Genomic DNA, 19,753 nt, shown 5'->3' with positions numbered 1-19,753 from the left:
TGTATTTTCCTGAAGACTGAACTTTATTACAGCATATAAAAAATCATTACAGGACACATTAATGAGGCATTCGTCACAATTTACTATCTAAACACTTGCACAACATTGCCATTAGGGAGGTAGAAACGTGTATCTATTAGTGGATAATAATGTATGATTTTGCTGTCATATTTTTTGTAAACAACTCTGATAGTGTATTCAGAGCAAGCTGTTGATTTATAAAACAATTTTTGAAAAAAAATTGAACCGGGCGCCATCTGCTGGAGAAAAAACTGTTACCAATATTTTCATTAATTGTACTGAGATTTAAACGTGCGGCAGGGCGACAAAGGGACTAAAATTATTTAAACATGCAATATCAAATATATATATAGTTAACTGTTTGGTTGGTACTTTTGTGGTCGTTTTAATAATTCATACAAACAGATAAATAATTAATCATGAATATCAGCATGCAAAGGCATCCTATTTTCCATAAATTCTACATGACTGCACATTGAAGCAAGCACCTTTAAAGCTTTAAACGCAAACAACAAATAAAAGGCTCTCACAAAATACAATAAATATTAGAAAAATTGCAAAGAACGCTGACAATCACCATGTTCACAATACAAAAAAAGGAATTGCATTTCATATCCCACAATAAATTATATCACTATCACATGTTTTCATGTTTAGAGGAACAAACAACACCTTTATGTACAGCAGAAAAAAAGAGCTTGCTTAAAAAAAGAAAGAAAATATTCTTGGTATGTAAGAGTGGCCTGAAACAGTAAATAAAGTCTAGTAATTTCAGGAAGTGGATAACCTTAGTGCAGGAACACAATTTATAAATGGCAGTAGTGCTTTACCCAATGAAATGCATCTATCCCAGATTCACATTCTCCCTTATGACATCAGTAAGACCCATCATCCTAAACACCCACCTTCCTAAGTGGTGTCATTTTTTGTTTTTATCAGAGGTCTCCAAATTTTCTGATTGAAATATTGTGACCAAAAAAAATTCTGACCTTTTAAGCAATCCAATCAGACGCTTTTGAAAAAGTTCTCCTCTATGACCTCAGTAAATCTTTCCCTCATTTGCTGACGGAACGTGGCGTACCACTCCAGCAACCTTCTCCTCCGGTCTACCCTCTGCTCTTGGCTCATTCCTCTCTCTGCCTCCAAAATTGTGGGAAGCTCCCGCCAATCACTAATATAGATGAAAGGCGCTCCGGCTGCTTTGAGGAGGCGTAACGGCGAGCTGGGCCCAGCCGCACACGTCCTCGGCGTGAGTACGTCTTCCACCACCGGCACTGAGCCGTAAGAACATGCCTCGTAGATGCGGTAGCTTTCCGTGTTGATGCCGACGGGACAGAGGGTGAGCTCGCTCTGGGCCAGGGCGCTTTGATATCGCTTCAGACTCTCCGTTGTCTCTTGAGGGAGCCATCTTGTAGTACAGAAGCAGAGAATTAGTTGATGGTCAAATGGTAGAAAGGGTTAAATCTGACAAGCAATCTGCTCAAAGGGTTAATGCTTAAAATCGGGGCTAAAAAACTATTTACTATAGTACTACACGTTGTTGAAATATAAAACAAATGGTGCTGTTTCCTTTTATAATTGGTTCCACTTTAAGTAGTCATCCTTATATTTGTGTTTTTATTTCTATTTCTTAATTGATTGTTTTGTTGTGATCTTGTTGATTTTGATGTAAAGTAAAGCACATTGCATTGGTCTAAATTGTGCTATAAAAACAATGGGTTATGGGTAATGGGTTACTGTCAATACAGAACTGTGTATATGGTGGTAATTGAAAACTTTTTTTGCACTATTACTCTTGCATGACATAATGACTTACTTCTCCCTAGCAGAGCTGATGCATTCCTTATCCAGGCCTGAATGTTTGAGAACCTGCATGAGTGTTTCCCTCGAGGAATTTTTGTAAACAGTACCAAGGAAGTTGCACAGGAATGGACGGCTGGAGGTGATCATTTCAGGATTGGGCCGAACCAATGGAAACTGCCTGTATCTGTAAGTATCATTAATACGATGGCTATGTGTTACGGATAAAGCATTGCATGTCTTATTATATTTACTGTCAGAAAATGGACCAGATTGAATAATGTAAATGAAAGAACTTACGTGGCAACACCAAGGGGCCATTGGAAGACATCTTTGTCATTAACCCAAGGGCTGTCGTAGACTAAAAAGAGCAGGTTTACAAATCCACCATTTCTCTTAAGGTACGGCCCAATCCAGTTATTGTTGCAGTGCTCATTGCCCAACAGGACCACAGCGACATGAGAAACAGTGTGAGATTGAACCAAAGTTTGGATGTGCTCCAACCAACGCGTGGAGTATATCACTTTCTGCTCCTCACGCCCGTTCAGGACCAGAACCAGGCTGTTCATGCCCAGGGGTACGTGACCCTGGACTACAGCAGGGCCTGTGTAGAAGCTAAAGATGGAGAATAAAATTAATGAATGGTTTGGTTGTGGTTTGTGTATTTTTGCAACATTTGAAATATCTATCAGACTTGGTACCTACTAACCTGAAGTCAATTTTACTTGACTGGAGCTCACCCTCTCTCCATTGTGCTATCTTGTCAGTAGGATTGAGAGGTCCCTCCAATATATGTTCCCAAAGATAAAGTCCTTGTTGAAAGGTAGAAGGTTTTATAATGAAAGATTTAAAAAGCAAAATAGCAACAATGTGGATGTACCGGTCCTACAACTGATAATTGGAAATGAGAACAATTATCAAACATGACTCACCTATGGCTGCTTTACCCCAGATTTGGACCTTATACCTTGTGGGTTTGTTCTTTTCGATTTGTGCCATATGTTGTTTAAAGGCCTCTCTTTTTTTGTTTATTTCAGAGTTGTAATCCACCTGTTCATCCTCCCACGGATTCCACTGATGTCCCATGAATAGAGCACCACCACCATTTCGAATACCTCCTGCAAAAAATAAAAATCACTCCTTTAAATGCATTCGAGAACTTACTGTGCCTACACAGTTAGTAAAAGAGAGCGTTTGTGTTTTATTTTAATATGAATGGAAATTACCAGAGGGTCCCGATTCTTTCTTCTCCACCCTGTGAACGCGGGAGATGATTTTCGAACTAAAGAACACATTGTATGCAGCGTAAAGAGAAAACGCTACATAGGCAATGATAATGAGAAGAAACAACTTTCTCTTTGGAAATTTCATTTTTCCCTCTTTGCTTTATCGCTTATGTTACCATTATGCAGCCCAACTTCCATTATTTTGTGTGTGTGTTGAGGACCCTTGTTTACATCACGATTGAGGTTGCCTTGGATATGTGCCTGTCTATAAAAACATTATTTAAAAAGAAAGCAATATATAAATATTTCGTTTTTTTTAAATTGTAAAACGTGTATTCACATTGTAAGCGTAAGGTTGTGCAAGTTTTACTAGATTAAAATCAATTTGCCAATTAGGCATATTTCAAGGCGGAACTTTCCATTGGGTATGCGTTTCTGCTGTCGCAGAGACAGTGGTACTCGTAAGATTTGTTCACGCAAGGTCGTGTCCCCAACTTCGGGGTAAAAGATTCATCAATTCGAGCGAAAATGATTACCATCGCTGGTCGTTTTGGGGCTCTTGCCCCAGTGTTGCGGGCGACAAAGCAATCCGTCAACTGTGCTGCAGCAACTGGAGCCAAGGAGTTGGTGCCCTTTACTGGTAAGATAAGACTATGCTAATGGCCGTCTCCCCATTGACAGTACAATAAATACAACGTCGGCGTCCGATTGTCTTTACAACTTTTTAATTATAAATAGTACTGTTAATATTTTGAGTTGTAACCCACTAACAAATATTTTTTCTCCCTGATCGATAACCTTCTTAGTTTTTACGTCACCCCGGTTAATATCCTAGATACGCGTACTCCGACTCGCCCCTAATATATATATTTTAAATTATCTTTGATGGGTTTTCTTAATTAAACTCCATTAATCGAAAAAAAAACAAGCACGCACTCAAGGACAATCTTGTAAAGGGTGCGGCCTAACCCAGGTATCAGCTGGTGAATAAACTATGTATAAAACACGTGATTAAACACGTCAAAACAATACCACATAATATCCAATACACTTTACAATACAAACCATGCTACATCGAAATAGACTAAAAGAGGAAGGAAATGAATAGAAAAGTACACGGGCAGAATTACAACCTGCATTTAAGCCAAATAAAATGCTTGTGTGTGGGTGGGTGTATATTTTGTTATAATAAGTTTATTCAAATGACCAAGTATGAGTCTGACCATTTATATTATGATCCCATTGTAGCTTGTGGAGGAATCCGACTGGCTCACACAGACATCAAGATCCCCGACTTCACAGATTACCGACGCCCTGAAGTCACCGACCCCAACAAGTCATCCCAGGACAGCAGCGAGTCAAGGAAGGCCTTCTCCTACTTGTTAACCGGGGCCACCACTGTCGTTGGTGTCTATGCGGCCAAAACGGTGGTCACCCAGTTTGTCTCGTCCATGAGCGCCTCGGCCGATGTCCTGGCCTTGTCCAAAATTGAGGTCAAGCTGTCCGACATTCCCGAGGGCAAAAATATGACCTTCAAGTGGAGAGGGAAACCCCTATTTGTCCGCCATCGTACGGAAAAGGAAATTGCAGCGGAGGAGGCTGTGAACCTCTCCGAGCTCCGTGATCCTCAGCACGACAAGGATCGAGTGGTCAACCCCAGCTGGGTGATTGTCCTGGGCGTGTGCACCCACCTGGGATGCGTGCCCATCGCCAATGCGGGTGACTACGGTGGCTACTATTGTCCTTGCCACGGATCTCACTACGATGCTTCTGGAAGAATTCGAAAAGGGCCAGCTCCCCTTAACCTTGAAGTACCCTACTATGAGTTTGCAGATGATGACACCGTCGTGGTGGGCTAACTATTAGAGCGCTAGCCTATTTTACCTATCTATCCCCTTCTGTAGTATACTTCAAAGATGGTTCTCTGTATAAGGTGGAGGTGAAAATGGTCTATTTAATTGTCAATAAAAATCTGTTTCCTAAACTATTGCCAATTGTGTTTCATCCTCTCATAATAAAAGTTTTTTTTTTTGCCATAATCTTTAATAGAGATTTTACCAAAGCTAGCTCTAAATCAGGGTTGGGCAAAGCAGTCTTTGTGGGCCACAAGTCTCTGCAGAAACAAAGTATCTGATTAATCCGCTTATTTTACTTGTAGGACCTTAATTGATGAAAATGTCCTCATGGGTCCTCATGGAACAAAAACCTGCTCCCTTTGTGGAATAGTTTGCCCGCCCCTCCTCTAAATTCTCTTTAACTTTGATGGTGAAAGTTTGTTTATTTGTAGTCTGTAACTACTATCAGTCAGTTGAGGTTGTACTTGACCTCCTGTCTATAGTTAGCTGGAATAGGCTCCAGCACCCCCATGGGTCTTGTAGAAGCTAAATATATAATTTGTGTTAACTGGAGCTCCGGTGTCAACAAAGAAATGCCAAAACTAAATTTAGATCCAAATAATTTATACAAAAATAGTCATGCCCATCTCACACAATGAGAAGCCAGCAAATTCCAACTTGCTAATCCACATAGTGCACTCTTGCATGGAGCTCTTTGGAGACGTAGCCTAGAAGGGCTGCTGTGAGCTGCTGCTTGAGACTACTGTTAGCCATGACCAGTGCCGTTAACTGTGCCAAATCACTCCATTGGATGTCCCCAAGGATGGCGACCAGGTCTGTGTATAGTTGCTGTTGCTGATGAGGACTGAACTCCATGATGACCTGCGGAAGAGGTTTGAACTGGCCACTGGTCAGCCAACAGCCGAGAAGTCCTCCAACAGCACCACCTGGGGAAATAATGACAGATTGTTTTTTTCTCATGCAAATGTATTTTAACAAATATCAGGTAAAACATTCAAGTGTTGCTTACCGACTGCAATACCAAGAGGACCCCCCACCAAGCCTCCAGCAAATGCCAGGCCTCCAGCTGCCGCCGCCCCCTTACCGGACCCCTTCACTGTAGTCTGGATCTGCTGATCAGCTGATAACTCACAGCATAATTTCATCATATCTTGAAGACGACCACCCATTCTCTGCATTAGAAAGTTGTGGATAAGTATTTAATTGTATAATTTATAACAATTCCCCATTAATTGGTTGTAATTCTCATTATAATAACCAGAGACAGGCAGTCAAAAATAGCATGCGGAATATTAAAAACAATGAGCGTCAATTATAGTAAAATGCAAGTGAAAGCACTTTGACAACGCTAAAAGACAAGTAGAAAGCGAAATTTTGTATCTTACTGATTGTACCTTGGAGTGTTAGGAGTTGTTCAATTATTACAGTTTAAACAATATTTATTTGGATTTAAAGTTTAAGTAAACATCCTCATCACTACCATCGTGTCCGACGTGCGTACTGGAGAAGAGGCGGAAGTAGTTGGTCACATGACGTTACCCGGAACGAACGATATAGACATCGTAATCAGTTCTAGATGTTTAAGGGCGGTAACGCCAGCGTAAAAATGTGTCGGCCATCTTTGGAGCTGTAATTAGGGTGACGTCACCCAGCGATATTAGGCAAATATTTATTTTAGAAATGTTCCTCAAATTTTGAGAGATATTACAATAATGTTACAAGTTAGGAAATCATTTAAAAATCAATAAAATGTTTAGGTTACAAAACAATCTAGTTATTGTTTTGCTTGATATTTTGCTCGTGTTACTTTTCATATATATATCAATGTGACCTATCATTTTATCATAAGAATATTGATCAAAATTATATTTATATAATAATAATATATAATATTATTATGTTTATACAATACGTACCATAATTTGCAGGTGAGGCCGGGTGATCATGAGTGTAAATGGTTGTTCATCTCTTAGTGCCCTATTACTGCCTAGCAACCGACTCCGGTTGCACCTTGCCTACGCCACCCCTTGCCAGGATGAACAGTACATAAGATAAATGAGCAATGATCATTCTTGCTTGATTCACCAAAAAGAATAGGACAACGTCAGGTTCAACGTGTATTATAATCAGAGATAGAGTTCATAGGTGTGTGTTAGAAATCTCACTCAGGGACTCAGAAGAAGAGGAAGAAAAAATGTTCAACTGTTGTATTTTCCACAAAATCTATTCCAAGAGGCAAAAAAGGTGATTGTGGCTCTGGATCACCTGTGTGTCCTGTGAACAGCCCCACCCGGTACAATGGAGAAGCGGTCCTTTGTGTTTGTTGTGCGTCTGCTTGTTCCACGCAACGGGCCTTCCCGCAGCGGGAGACCCTCCATGCGGCGATGATCTCGCTCCAGACGTTCTCTCCGTTGGGCTCCTTCGTTCATGACACTGGCAGCAAAGTCTCGCTCATTGAAGAACGCCACGGTTTCGTCTCTCTTGCGGCTGACGTACCCCTTGAGGACAGCATTGTATGGGTTTGCGGCGCCATCTGCGTCTGGGTCGTCCATCTGGTACTTAAATTCCATGCGGGTGATGACAGGAAGGAGGAAACGCTTGCTTTCAGGAGTCTGAGCTGAGCCCAAGGCCTCGGAGACAAGGCGGGGCGGCAGAGGCACCAAATCGCAACCAGTGCGTTTGTCCACGTATTCTCCATGTTGACTTCGTACCAGGGCGACGTCCTGAAGAGAACGAGTTCGCCTTTCCTCCAGGTCAGTAACTATCCTGTCTGGGTATGTTTGGCCCAACACCACGCCTAAAAAAAGACAGACAGTGAGATGAAGTTTACCTTACTTAGAAGAAACACCATAGCTGGACTGATATTTAATGCAATTGGAAACTCTGTAAATGTTATGATACTGCGTTTTCATTACAGAACATTGTTGTACATTTCTGGTGATTCTCAATGCCAATGAATGACAATAAAGCATGCATGTACAATGGGGATGGTTGACTCGGACAAACAGTTTTCAAAAGCAAAACATTTTTTCTCATTACAAACCACCGTCAAGATAATTGGTTTGTGTTGTGAGACAACATTGGAGTAACTAGGAAACCATAATTAGAATGAACATATTAAAAGGTACTGTAACATTATTGCACAGTGAGAAGATCTTACCTGCACGTCGGAGCACGGATGCCGGGCACTTCCAAGGTTTGTGAATAAGCTCATCAGGCAACTCTGTAAGTTCAGGACACCATTTCCTGATATAGTTTCCATACGGATCACACGTCATGGCAGCATCGACTGGATGCATGACAAAGTTCCAATGATCCAGACCGCACATGCCGCCATTCTGCCACATCATGGCGTCGATGGCAACGTCGGCGTCCACAAGTGTGTCCTACGCACAAGTATGACATTTCAGTATTTCAGGAACCTATGGCTTGGGAGCCATATGTGGCTCTTTTGATGGGATGGGTGTATATGGCTCTCCGTCTTTTTAAATCATAATTTTCTTCATTAGACTCTTCTGCATGCATTCTCTCATTCATACTCATTGATTAGCAACAATGAAATAATGTTCTCAAAAGAATTCAGACTTTTTTTTACTTTCAAAGTGATGAAATGAATAATAAATGCAATGTATTTTTACTTTTAAATTCTGAGTATGACTCTCAAGGAATAATGTTTGAAAATATGAATTGTTTATGGTTCCCTACCCCTTGGTTTAGACTGAGACCCAAATGTTGATTTGCACAACTCACCTGAAACCAGCGGTAGCCCTCTTGCCATGGCAGATGAAGGTACGCTATGAGGAAAGATGCCACCACATGTCTGGTGTAGTTGTTCATCCAACCCGTCAGCCACAACTGTCTCATGGCTGCGTCCACTAGAGGGTAGCCTGTTCGGCCTCGCTGCCAAGCCTTGAGATGACTGACATTGCTGCTCCAGCGCAGTACCTAAAAATAACAGAACACTCTGTACATTTAGATTCCACATGTAAACACTCCTATTTATATATACTACTCTTTTCAACCCATGGCATAAAAGCAATAATTTGGCTGAATGAATCATTTCTAGTCAACTGTGCGATTTTCTATTTCAGCACTGGACAGCGACACACTGGAATTGACTTTGATTTGCCAACCTTGTATGGGGGCCTGATAGATTCCCAGGGGAGGTCAGGAAACAATGAGAGTTGCCAGTATGCCAAATCTCTCCACGCCAGTTTCCGTTGGAATTTTAGAGGTCGGCAGCGAGCCGCCTTGGCGTCCCAAAGAAGCCAGCGAGGGCTGAGTTGACCAAAATGAAGGTAAGGTGATAGAGTGCTGGTGTTTGGGGCATCTGCTCTGCCTGACTCTTTGTCGTATCTGTAGACACCTGAGAAGTGAATAGAATAAAGTTTATGACAAGTCGTGTTGGAGTAAGTCCAGAGTTTGTGTGGACGTACAGTTGTAAAAGACAGAAAAATGGCAAGAGACGTTATTGTGTTGCTTTTGTAATATTATTCTAACAGTGGTAACTTGCTACATTATCATTTGTTTTGTTGCCATGCGACTAACTCAAATAGCTCAAATTACAAATAAAATCTTTCCAATAAAATGAATGGAAATGTCCTAACTAGGCTCTAGACTACCAAACAATCCCCCATTAAAACTGTAGCATGAATTTTCATAATAAAAATCTCTATAGTGCATTGTACTGAATATACGTAAATACAGTAATACAAAGAATACGCCTAAAAAATTGGAAAACTGAGCACCACAAAGGCTTAGTTAAGGCTCGATTGTGAGCTGAGGGAGTTGTGGTGAATTTCAATCACTATTAATCTGAATGTCACGTGAAAATAAAATGTTTATTAGACTAAATTGTTCTTATTCTTTTCAAAGTATGCACAGTATGCATTTTTCTTGTTCGAAAAATGCAAAGATCTTTATAATGTCTATTGTGCCTCAATTTCAAATCAAATTCACTTGAACTGGACATTTACTTCATAAATCATATTCCGCCTTGGGTGTATCTGTGTACATAGTCCCTCACCATCACGCAGAAAGGCTTCTAGCCTGGCATGAGCTCCTTCTTCACTGAAATCCCACGACTTGCGAATGTTTGCTGCCCAGTCAATCTGAAAGCCAAAGATAATAATTGTCTGAATTTTGACATGGACAGATCCGTTGTTACTCTTAGATGACTAACCGTGGTGCCGTCTTTCCTTCGGGGCATGGTTGCCAAGCCCAATGCATCCAAAGGGATACCCTGAGGCCAACTGAAAGGTGCAGGGAGAGACACAGGTGCTTCTAATGCAGCTCCAAGTCCAGTGCCTGCTGGGTTCTGTCTGCAGCAGCTCATAAAATGAGACACGGATCCAATTCCTACCAAGCACAATGAGTCAAACACAACATTTTTAGTTTTTGAATGCTTAATTTATAAACACACCCATAATAATAATGTTGGAAACTTTTATAAGAGGGCATCACCACTTTTTTTCCCACTAGACTTCACAAGTTAGATGTAAACATGTCTGAACCGAGATAATAGATAAGACAAAGAGAAGGTGCCTTCTGATTTTGTTTTCCATATTCCCTGTTGTTGTTGGTTGGTTAAATGACGGGAGGCTTACCTCTGAGTCCCACACCTTCTGTAGTGACCGAGTAAGGGTCTGTGGTGCAGTACGAGTGGAACATCTTGCATTGGATCCCATCTTTTTGCAACTTTGACATCACCTCGTCATCCCGTTCCTTCAGCCAAGGCTCGTAGAGGGCGTTAGCCAGCACTGTTCGGGCTCCAGTTTCCTTCAACAGGGCTTTGAGTATAAGCAAAGTTGTGGATTTGACGAGGTTTGCCTCTAGGAAGACAAGATGGCTACCAATACGCTCCAGAGATGAACGAAAGGAGGAAAGAGCTTGATGAAGCCAGTATTTACCTATCAAAAGGGAATAAACAAAATTAGTGGACAGACTATGGGTGATGTCAACTGGGTCTTATGCAGTTCATTTTTACAGTCGATGCTTAGAACCATGACTCAAATCTGATTTTGATTTAATAATAATATAAATAATCAGATTGCCTAGATGTAGACATGGCCAACTTACAAGCTCCTCCCATAGCAACAGTCATCCCCGGTCCCTCTTCTTCTTGAGGACTCCAGATGAAGACTGGTATGACGGGGGCACCTGCCTCCAGTGAGCTGACGAGAGCAGGATTGTCAGACAGTCTTAAGTCTCTGCGGACCCAGAGCAGTACAGGCGCTGCTCCCGATGGTGAACGTGGCAATCCAACGATATGCTGGGCCGCGGCTTTCCGACGCTGACGTCTGCTTTTGGAATGTTTTTTCTCCTCAGACTGGTTGTCTTTTACTTCAGATTTCTTAGCCATGTTCTCGTCGGTGAGAACAGTCCGACATGTACTCAAAGATGAGTCCAGAAGTGCTCCTTCTTTGCAGTCAAACTCTGGGGTTCCAGTTTGTAGTACTTTGGAGGAGTATAACCCATTAGATGTATGTACTGGCGTTCTTGTGTTGTCTTGTGTTTCAAGTAGAGACATAGTGACTGCCAGTTCAAACTCATCATCTTCATCCTGCCAGGAAAGAAATACAAGTGGTTATAAAATTCTGGTTTTACAATAAGGAGCCAGCAAAATGTTTTTTTTCAACATCACTCAATATTTGTTAAAGGGAATTAGTTACTCCCTCATGAAAAAATATTTTATATCTACACAATTTTTGACAGTGTTGACAATTTGCAATTCTAACCTTGAGTTTGACACCTGTGTGATAGAATAATACAACAAACAACCACGTCCACATGTGAGAAACAACATCTCACCTCATTTTCTGAACTGCTTTATCCTCACTAAGGTCGCAGGGGGTGCTGGAGCCCATCCCAGCTAACTTTGGGCCAGAGGCGGGGATACCCTGGCTTGATGGTCAGCCAATTGCAAGGAAACAAACAACCATTTGCGGTCATACTGATACCTAGGGGCAATTTAGAGTGTCCAATCAGCCTACCATGCATGTCTTTTGGACTATGGGAGTACCCTGAGAAAACCCACACAGGCCCAGGGAGAACATGCAAACTCCACACTGGGTTTGAACCAAGATCCTCCAATCTGAGGCCAACCAATCAGCTGCCTTCAAATCAAATTGAGGATACTACAAAGTTATTTACATGCAAAGTTGTACTTTTCTGTCAAACGTAAAGAAAAGTTCGTTTGAAATCCCCCTTCTACTTAACAATACTAACCTTGTCAAAATATTCATTGTAGATGGAGACGAGGGTAGAATACAGGGAGCGGTTGGCCGAAGATAGAGGCTGGATGACGGGCAGAAAGCGGGCACGTGTTTCCTGGTGCCCGAGGATGGACACGCACATCGCGAAGAACCCCTCTGGATCCTCCCGACCCATCAACACTTCCCTCAAGAGGCTTCTCACCATTGCCAACCCGCCTTCTTCTCCACTTTGAGGCATCTTCGGTTGGTAAGCGTGTGTTCAATCGTAACACACACCAGCGTTACCAAACAGCTGATGAGCGTGCTTACGCAACTGGTTTTGTAACTTCATTTTTTGGAGTTGTAACGAACTAACATGTCCACTAAGAGGCGCTAAAACCCCAATTGTCAGGCAATTGGTTTTTGTCTACCACCACACACCACTTTGTATTTCTTGTTCATTATGAGAAAGACTCACAGCATTCACAAGTGATGAATTGCCCTCTTCGTCCCCCCTTTCATTAACATAACAGAGTCATTGGATTACTTGGACCATCCCTTAACCACTTTATTTCCATGTACACACACCAGAAAAAAGATAAATGACCCAAGTCCCCATGAGCTAAATGTGATCAAACCACCAACCTTGTTTTCACTTGAATCACCACCTTCATCTTTTTTTTTCAAGTGAACCCCTGTGATGTGAGGCTGCAAAAAAAATAAAGCGAAAAAAAAACAAAAGGCAGCAGACGCGGTAACAAGCAGTGAATTTTTAATCATCAACTCTGCAAAGGGATTGATTTTAATGAGACGGTGCACAGCCTTTTGAATATGCACAGCAGGGAGCTTCAGAGTTGAGGCTCCCGTGTAGCAAAAACTCTGGAATTCACGATAAAGGAATCACTCATTGTCTTGATTGTTGACAGTAAAATATGCCCGATTGTTTGACTCATTTGGCGGTGCCACGTGAAGAGTGTGTTGAAAGCGGTGGTATGTGCAGGGAGCAAAGAGGGAGAGCGAATGAGATTGAGAGAGAGGGAGAATCAATAGTGTTTAGACAGAGAAGTGGAGTCTAAGTGTGTGATCAATAGAGAGCAGAGAGAAGAGATTAGCTGCTTTTCTCTCTCAAACTAACACTGACAAATTGGTGAATTGGTGTATCGGCCCTTGGGCTAAACGGATTGACCCGCTGTTTCCATGTTCTGCCGTGTACTGTCAATAAAGATCTCGCTTGTGTTCATTGAGGCACTCAGTGAAGGCGTGGTGACGACGTGGTGAAAGAGAATCAGGAACCAACGTGCTTGAATAGAAGAAGGCAGCTGAAAGTGAATAATAAGAAATCTTTTTCATAGGCCGAAGACCGTCATCCATCTTTTGCGTCACCGTTAACATTTTCCTGGTGTTTTTAAACAATCGACATCTCTAAACGTGACTTGAATTGAAATGTTGGCAAGAATATGTGCTTAAGTTTTTATCAGCACTATTTCTTTCAAAGATAATCAAAATAAATCCAGCGATTTGTTGGTGAGCAGCTATGCAATTTGACAAAAAACGGTATGTTTAGTACAATTTAAACCTCTACTATGAAGACTGATTATTCAATGTCACCATTCAAATTATTCATTATTGGTTAAAATTTGAAAGCAAGTAGACAGTAGAACTGGGGGTCTCCAAACTATTCCACAAAGGATTTAATTCCAATTTAACAACATGACACCTATTCACAAATATTATGTGTTACAAGTGTAAACAGATGATTGGTGTTCCTTGGATTAGCAGAAATTGTTTACATTATCCTTCCTGGATTCATTTGAATGAATAAAAAGCAATTAATTGCTAGATAACTATGGAACTAATGCAATTATTCTCTATTTTCATCGTGTGAAAGCACTAATATAAACACCAGACTGATTTTATTTAAATGAGTTTTTTTCCTCTTTTCATTTTTGTAGTTGGTAGTCATTTTTCAGTGTATATGCATAGAACTTTATACTTTTAGCACCAATCAGGGCCATGAGAATCTTGGTTTGCTGTACCTTGGCATGGACGGTTTAGCAAAGAAGAGCATAGTGGACAAAAGCAAGCATTCAGGTACACTTAAAGCTGCACACTCATTAAAAATAACAGCAGACGCAATGTGCATCCTTGTGAATTTTCCTCCAAAACCACAATAATGGCTTGGAGAAAATTAATGGAAAGACAGATTAAAAAGTAAGTGAGAAGAAACGGGCCACTGGTGTGGCTATTTGCTCCTCATAAATCATTGTGACACACCTACGTGCATGTAGACGCGCATGGAAAGACACTCGTGCACGAGCCCAAAGACACACACACACACATGTATATGCACATGTACTGTAATTAACCACAGGCTATTTACTCACTCCTGCTGTAAATTAGACATGCAGACACAGTTATTACATTAGGGGGATCTGCCATGCAGAATACTAACAGGAGGAGGAGGGTGGCTTTGTGGTATACAGAAGGAGTCGCTCGTATATACACACAAACATAAACACACCAACGCACACAACGAGAACGAACGCGTGGAAGAATCATAGACTTGACGGGAGTGAAAATGAAGCTGCAGCCCAGAGAACGGGGGCCCCCCAGCCCTTTGTTCCCTGCTGCATTTCATTATCTGAAACGCCAGCCAACACATACGACGCACCTCCCCCTTCCCTAAAGCTGTCTGCTTCCACTTCACGTGCACACACACACACACATACATAGACACAAAATCTAAGAAAATCCAGATACTGCGTCAGAGCCATGTTCTGGTATTTGGGTACTGCGTGGTCATTCTAAGCACATCAACTAAATCTCCATTGCCGTTTGCCTATTCCAAGCAGTACCACAGTGGATGAGAACTTGATTAAAGCAAGTGTCGATACTCCTGTCTCCAATTAGTCCATGAAGTTCTCTTTTCCTCCCTCCTTTCCTCTACTTATTGCTGCGTGTCCTTTGGTTTCCCTCACCCTACTCCGTTCCTCCGTTTTCCCACGGTGATCGATAGCTCATTACAATCATTGACTGCGTCTCATCAGCACCCGTTAAGATGGGCTGAGACAGAAGTGAGGCGGGTATGAGGGTGTGTGTGTTGTTCGATAAATAGAAGGAATGGGTTTGGAGTGTGGTAGAGGTGAGCTTTGACATTTCACCAGCTATTTTTCCTCATCCTAAGGCAGCCTGTACCTGCCGCTCTGCTGTGGGCTGGGGGAAATATCTTACTATGCAACTCACGTGGGTGCCGTGGTTTGTTGCTATGGTGATTGCCAAGGGAGCCCCAGTATTATAGGTGTTTATTGTGGATGAGTGCAAGGCGACTCTCCGTCTATCAGCACACGCTTAGCAGGCTGCGTTAGACCACACATTAACATAGCCGCAGAGGGACAAAGGGAAAACATGTGAACTCATCATCAGTCAAGTGCAGAATGTGATTCGGAATAGATTACTTGGTATTCATATTCCTGGAAGACAGACCTTGTTCAAATAGTCGCTTGTTAGTTTAATGCGTCTCGCCAGGATTGGATTTGGGATAGAACACGTTCAGCTAGACAAAAAGCAAACAGAAAAGGGGGGCGACGTCGAGAAGACATTTAGACACTTGGAAGGAAAAGATTTGTGCAAAAGACAGACCCAGGCAAACACGTCGTGGCCAGATCCCTAGAGTGGATCCATTCGGACGGTGTACCCGCACAATAGACGACATTTGGTGGGCAAATGTGAAATTTGACGAAAGAGGCTCCATCAATGGGGTGAATGCAAGCAAGGGTTGAAAAGAGAACTCGTCTCTCCCAGCCCTATGCATAAATTACACACACCATTTACATATTCATTATGTTTTGTGTTCTAATGAGAGTATTTGCTTAATGGCTTCACCACTTCTGACAGCCTTTATTTGGCACAAGTGGAAGGAAAAAAAGAGAAAAAAAAGAAAGGATCCAAGGCCATTTTAAGTAAAGTGGACACGATCAATCGTACACAATGGGTTTTATTGATAACCAGATCAATTGTGTTGCTTGCTATACGTTTCTCAACCTTTGCAGGGACACACAAAGCGATGCACATACATGAAGGTGGGGGTGGCTAAAAGTTAATTAAAGCAACAGCAGCTAAATTCCCAAGTCAGGATTTTCTCAATTCCCCCTTCTACTGTCTTATTTGGATAAGCAACTGCTTCTGTAATTACGAACAGCCTTGGCTATGGTTGAAATTCCTTCAGGTGCCCCAAAAAGTTTTTAGTCAACTAACCACGACTACCAGAGGTCACTAACGAATGACTCGAGAAAGAAAAAGTCGCAAAAGAGTGTGCGCGCCGTTTAAGCATGCCACATCTCAAAACACACCTACTAACGACTCGGAAAGTGGATGGAGAAGAGAGAGGGATGTAAACGGAGTGACGGGGGAAGGGCGATGAAAGGATGAGCTACAAATGAGAGCGATGGCGGCGGCTGGTTGGCACAGTGCCATCCAGTCAGGGCTTGAGCGGGGGCGGGCATGGGCGAAGGGTGAGGAGAATAAGAAAGGCAAAGAGAAGCAGACCTTTGTATAGTGCCACCCTGATGCCACCCTGGCATAAGCGCAACACCCACCAACCGCCGCCGCTGCTGGCGAAGGGAAAGAAATCTGTCGATAGCTGGAGCGCAGATGCGAGCGAGATGCCAGCGTTCGGCGGAGAGACTCGCGGATGAAGGACGGTGACGATCCAAATAGATTTTTTTTTTTTATTTCAACAATCTTTGCTGACGAACGATCTAACGAGAACGAGAATGGCGTCGAAAACGAGCTCTATCTGTCTATGCCAGCCAACGCGTGCCAGCCGCCGTGCCATTGTCCTTAGCACGACCAGACGCCAAGGCGCTTTTTGTGGACATCTGTCTCCGGTCCACCTCAGAGGATTTTCCCCCCTGTCAGTCACAGTTTTATTTGGACAAGAGGTGCCAAGGAAACAGTGGCAAGCGCATCATCTTGCCATCTTCTCCGCGTTGGCGAGGGCGCGGAAACATGGCACATTGCCAAGCCAAGTTAGCATAAACGTTTGTAAACAGGAACCTCCCAAACAGCAAACTGGGGGGTTCTCGGAAGGCGTCAATGTTTGCGGAGATGGCATGCCCTCGAGGGAGGTGCCTACAGCGATGGTGGCAGCATGCCAAGTGTTAACTGGGAGGCATTTACAAGCGCAAAGAGAAACAGTTCAAAAACAGTTGTAAAAGCGGATAGTTGCTGAAGCTTGCACTCTGAGGAAAATTGCATCTGCGCTATATTGATGAGACAATAGCACTTTCTGGGATGTCAACTCTGCTGAGTGCCAACACCGTCAGGAGCTTTCTACCCAATCCTTGGATGAGGAGATGCATTCCTGTTATGGCCAAAAGAACTAATAAGGAAAAGACAAGAGGAAACAAGCATTAAGGATGTTTCGCATTGGACCTGCGAAGAATGGATTATTTTGAGCGTAATGAAGAACAGTGGGAGCATAAGACAAGTATGATGAAGCATCTCTTTCTTGCATACGCACACCTGGGATGTTCTTAAAGGGATCGCCAGTGGCAGTAGTGTTTAAAGGGAGGGATATGCTGGCATCATCTCTTGGGTGGGAGGGGCTGCCGTTAGGGGCGGACAACTGTCTGCGCTTGGGATCTTCAACTAATTAACAGCCACGTGCTAATTCCGACAGCCGATCCTAATTAGGGATTTAATCGTTCGTCAAGAAGCCCTACCCCGCCCCTTTTCCTCAAAATTTGCCTGTTCTTTGGAAATGTGCAGATGACTTTTGAATGCAAGAACCTTTTCTCTCTTCCGGATTTCCTACATCCTTGGCTCCAAACTCCACCGGGATCTTAATGAAGTCCAGGCTTCATTATGCAAATGGAGTACAATAAATGACAGCAGATCTGGAACTGGATTCTGGACTGAAATGGAACAAAGGGGAGGAGGTGGCGGCGCTAGATTACCAAAATCGTCTGTGTGATGACAGTTGTAATTTGTTGTTATATGTAAAACAGGGTTGAGAGCAATGCGCGGGAACAATTGTCTGGAATAAGTCTGGTTATGCAGAATGTCCTTTCTCTCTTTGAAAATTCATTAGGGGAATGGTTGACAATGAATGCCTCAATACTACGAGTTGTTGTGGATAAGCGACGCGATGGTTGCGATACGAGTCGAGAAAGGAGACAGACGGAAACACTGTAGTTGGCAGCTAATGTCATCTCAGTTTAATCATCGCCAGGGATCATGGGGTTCATGAAAATTCATTTGCATATCATTAAACAGAGAGAGGTTATTTGGTGCGGGCAGGCGAAATGGGATTGGATATTGGAAGAGGGGGGAAATGGAGGCGGTCGTTATTAAACAGCAATGTTTTATAGTCTGCCAACCAATTCATTTAATTTGAAGGTAATTAAAATGTGTCAGACTCAATCAATCATTCCAACAGGGTATTATCAATGTTTCTGTCTGGAAAATAAAAAGATTGGAAATTTGACCAAAAGAAAAAAACAGACTTGGGCCTTTAGTTCACAGTTTGATACAAATGGCTTCATTGGAATTACCCAAAGATTCATTTTAGGAATAATTATAGCTCGTAGGCTGCTATTGACGACAATGAACATCCTGGACATCCAATCACTTTAACGTGGAACGTTTGGCAGTGAATGATCATCACACAGTTACTGCCAGGTCCCCCAATTTAAATAGATTGGATGGCTATCGCCGTCAATGGCGGTTACTGAATTAATGGCTAGTTGTTTTGATCTCGTCAGTTCTTCGTCAAAATCAGATAAAGGCTTACTCTGTCTTTTTGACCCGGGTGGCAAGCCAACAGAGTTGCCTATGTTTATGCCTGCGTGTATACATTTGCATAAGTGCTATAATTAGACCACCTTTTCTCATGCAGAGCAGTTTGACAACATGGCAATCACCCCTCTAATACACACACACCTAGTGACAATCACACACACACACACACACACACACATACACATACACGGGCCACCGTGACCACCCCATATCATGCTGAGACTGTTGTCTGTGAGCATGGAGTGTAAAGATTAACATAATCCAGCTAATAAGTGTGAGTAATATTCACACAGTGGCGCGTGGCGCAGGACATTGTCCTGCTGATGCGTATTTGTATCTCATTATAGATGTAAAGTACTTTGAGGGGGTGGCATGTGCCACTGGGGGATGGTTTCAACAGCACCCCCCCTACACACATAAAAAGTGAATGGAAAGACCCCCAAAAATTAAAATGATTTAATATGCAACAGAGTACTTCTTTTATAGTGTTACTTTCTATTTGTAGTTTTTTTCTACACAAAGATGTGTCAGTACACTCACTGGCTAATACTAAGCAAAATTTTGCTTGCAATTATGTTGTGTCAGACTGCATTGTAAAGAGCATGCTCGTTAGGGGAAGACTTATCAGAATCAACAGTTCATTAGGTAAAAAAAACTAGAAGAAAAAGAGTCAATAAAGACATTAATAAGGCAATTACAATTAGGGATATATATGTTTTGTGCGATATGCAAGCATCATTTTCAACTTGGTAGTGGCTGTAACTTGGCCTCGTCGTTCAAAAGTATAAAATTCAGCAGCTGTCAGACTTTGCTGTGCTCCCTTTTTGAAATTTAATTTATTTTGTCCTTCACAACC

General features: G+C 42.3%; 4 protein-coding genes across 7 annotated transcripts; 1 reads left to right on the top strand and 3 right to left on the bottom strand.

The window, feature by feature from the left end:
- Positions 1-22: 22 nt before the first annotated feature.
- LOC144215857 (ribitol-5-phosphate xylosyltransferase 1-like) lies at positions 23-3,274 on the bottom strand. Its single transcript, XM_077745038.1, has 6 exons — positions 3,048-3,274; positions 2,754-2,939; positions 2,531-2,633; positions 2,122-2,436; positions 1,838-2,008; positions 23-1,429 (listed from the first exon to the last, which is right to left on the bottom strand). Exons 1-6 carry the CDS (start codon positions 3,190-3,192, stop codon positions 1,027-1,029), a joined length of 1,323 nt encoding a protein of 440 aa, XP_077601164.1. The 5' UTR covers positions 3,193-3,274; the 3' UTR covers positions 23-1,026.
- A 204-nt stretch (positions 3,275-3,478) lies between these two features.
- LOC144215858 (cytochrome b-c1 complex subunit Rieske, mitochondrial-like) lies at positions 3,479-5,031 on the top strand. The gene is made up of 2 exons (XM_077745039.1): positions 3,479-3,687; positions 4,296-5,031. Exons 1-2 carry the CDS (start codon positions 3,576-3,578, stop codon positions 4,904-4,906), a joined length of 723 nt encoding a protein of 240 aa, XP_077601165.1. The 5' UTR covers positions 3,479-3,575; the 3' UTR covers positions 4,907-5,031.
- Positions 5,032-5,489: 458 nt separating this feature from the next.
- On the bottom strand, positions 5,490-6,455 carry LOC144215860 (protein C19orf12 homolog). 3 transcript variants are annotated; one of them, XM_077745041.1, is made up of 3 exons: positions 6,384-6,455; positions 5,913-6,075; positions 5,490-5,829 (listed from the first exon to the last, which is right to left on the bottom strand). In XM_077745041.1, exons 1-3 carry the CDS (start codon positions 6,384-6,386, stop codon positions 5,564-5,566), a joined length of 432 nt encoding a protein of 143 aa, XP_077601167.1. In that variant the 5' UTR covers positions 6,387-6,455; the 3' UTR covers positions 5,490-5,563. The 3 variants fall into 3 exon arrangements, with proteins under 3 accessions (XP_077601167.1, XP_077601168.1, XP_077601169.1); XM_077745042.1 differs by having other exon boundaries at positions 6,298-6,437; XM_077745043.1 differs by having other exon boundaries at positions 6,289-6,427.
- A 371-nt stretch (positions 6,456-6,826) lies between these two features.
- Positions 6,827-12,441, bottom strand: LOC144215602 (deoxyribodipyrimidine photo-lyase-like). Of its 2 annotated transcripts, none has more exons than XM_077744653.1 (9): positions 12,320-12,441; positions 10,982-11,465; positions 10,510-10,812; positions 10,086-10,261; positions 9,930-10,014; positions 9,037-9,269; positions 8,654-8,848; positions 8,064-8,289; positions 6,827-7,700 (listed from the first exon to the last, which is right to left on the bottom strand). In XM_077744653.1, exons 1-9 carry the CDS (start codon positions 12,353-12,355, stop codon positions 7,165-7,167), a joined length of 2,274 nt encoding a protein of 757 aa, XP_077600779.1. In that variant the 5' UTR covers positions 12,356-12,441; the 3' UTR covers positions 6,827-7,164. The 2 variants fall into 2 exon arrangements, with proteins under 2 accessions (XP_077600779.1, XP_077600778.1); XM_077744652.1 differs by having other exon boundaries at positions 12,131-12,416.
- Positions 12,442-19,753: the final 7,312 nt, after the last annotated feature.

The sequence above is a fragment of the Stigmatopora nigra genome, chromosome 22, assembly GCF_051989575.1.
Source record: "Stigmatopora nigra isolate UIUO_SnigA chromosome 22, RoL_Snig_1.1, whole genome shotgun sequence".
Classification (NCBI taxonomy): Eukaryota; Metazoa; Chordata; class Actinopteri; order Syngnathiformes; family Syngnathidae; genus Stigmatopora; species Stigmatopora nigra.
This window is presented reverse-complemented; position numbering and strand designations above follow the sequence as displayed.

What these genes read in the sequence shown, in the direction of transcription:
- LOC144215860 (XM_077745041.1), bottom strand. An exon ending in TCCTCTTGGTATTGCAGTCG is followed by an intron (nt 5,830 to 5,912) that starts GTAAGCAACACT and finishes TTATTTCCCCAG; the next exon opens with GTGGTGCTGTTGGAGGACTT.
- LOC144215857 (XM_077745038.1), bottom strand. Translation starts at nt 3,192, where the DNA reads ATGAAATTTCCAAAGAGAAAGTTGTTTCTTCTCATTATCATTGCCTAT. An exon ending in TCAAGTAAAATTGACTTCAG is followed by an intron (nt 2,437 to 2,530) that starts GTTAGTAGGTAC and finishes CTCCATCTTTAG; the next exon opens with CTTCTACACAGGCCCTGCTG. An exon ending in ATCAGCTCTGCTAGGGAGAA is followed by an intron (nt 1,430 to 1,837) that starts GTAAGTCATTAT and finishes CTGTACTACAAG; the next exon opens with ATGGCTCCCTCAAGAGACAA.
- LOC144215858 (XM_077745039.1), top strand. Translation starts at nt 3,576, where the DNA reads ATGATTACCATCGCTGGTCGTTTTGGGGCTCTTGCCCCAGTGTTGCGG. An exon ending in GGAGTTGGTGCCCTTTACTG is followed by an intron (nt 3,688 to 4,295) that starts GTAAGATAAGAC and finishes ATCCCATTGTAG; the next exon opens with CTTGTGGAGGAATCCGACTG.
- LOC144215602 (XM_077744652.1), bottom strand. Translation starts at nt 12,355, where the DNA reads ATGCCTCAAAGTGGAGAAGAAGGCGGGTTGGCAATGGTGAGAAGCCTC. An exon ending in AGAAGGTGTGGGACTCAGAG is followed by an intron (nt 10,262 to 10,509) that starts GTAAGCCTCCCG and finishes TGTGCTTGGTAG; the next exon opens with GAATTGGATCCGTGTCTCAT. An exon ending in GAAGGAAAGACGGCACCACG is followed by an intron (nt 10,015 to 10,085) that starts GTTAGTCATCTA and finishes TTTGGCTTTCAG; the next exon opens with ATTGACTGGGCAGCAAACAT.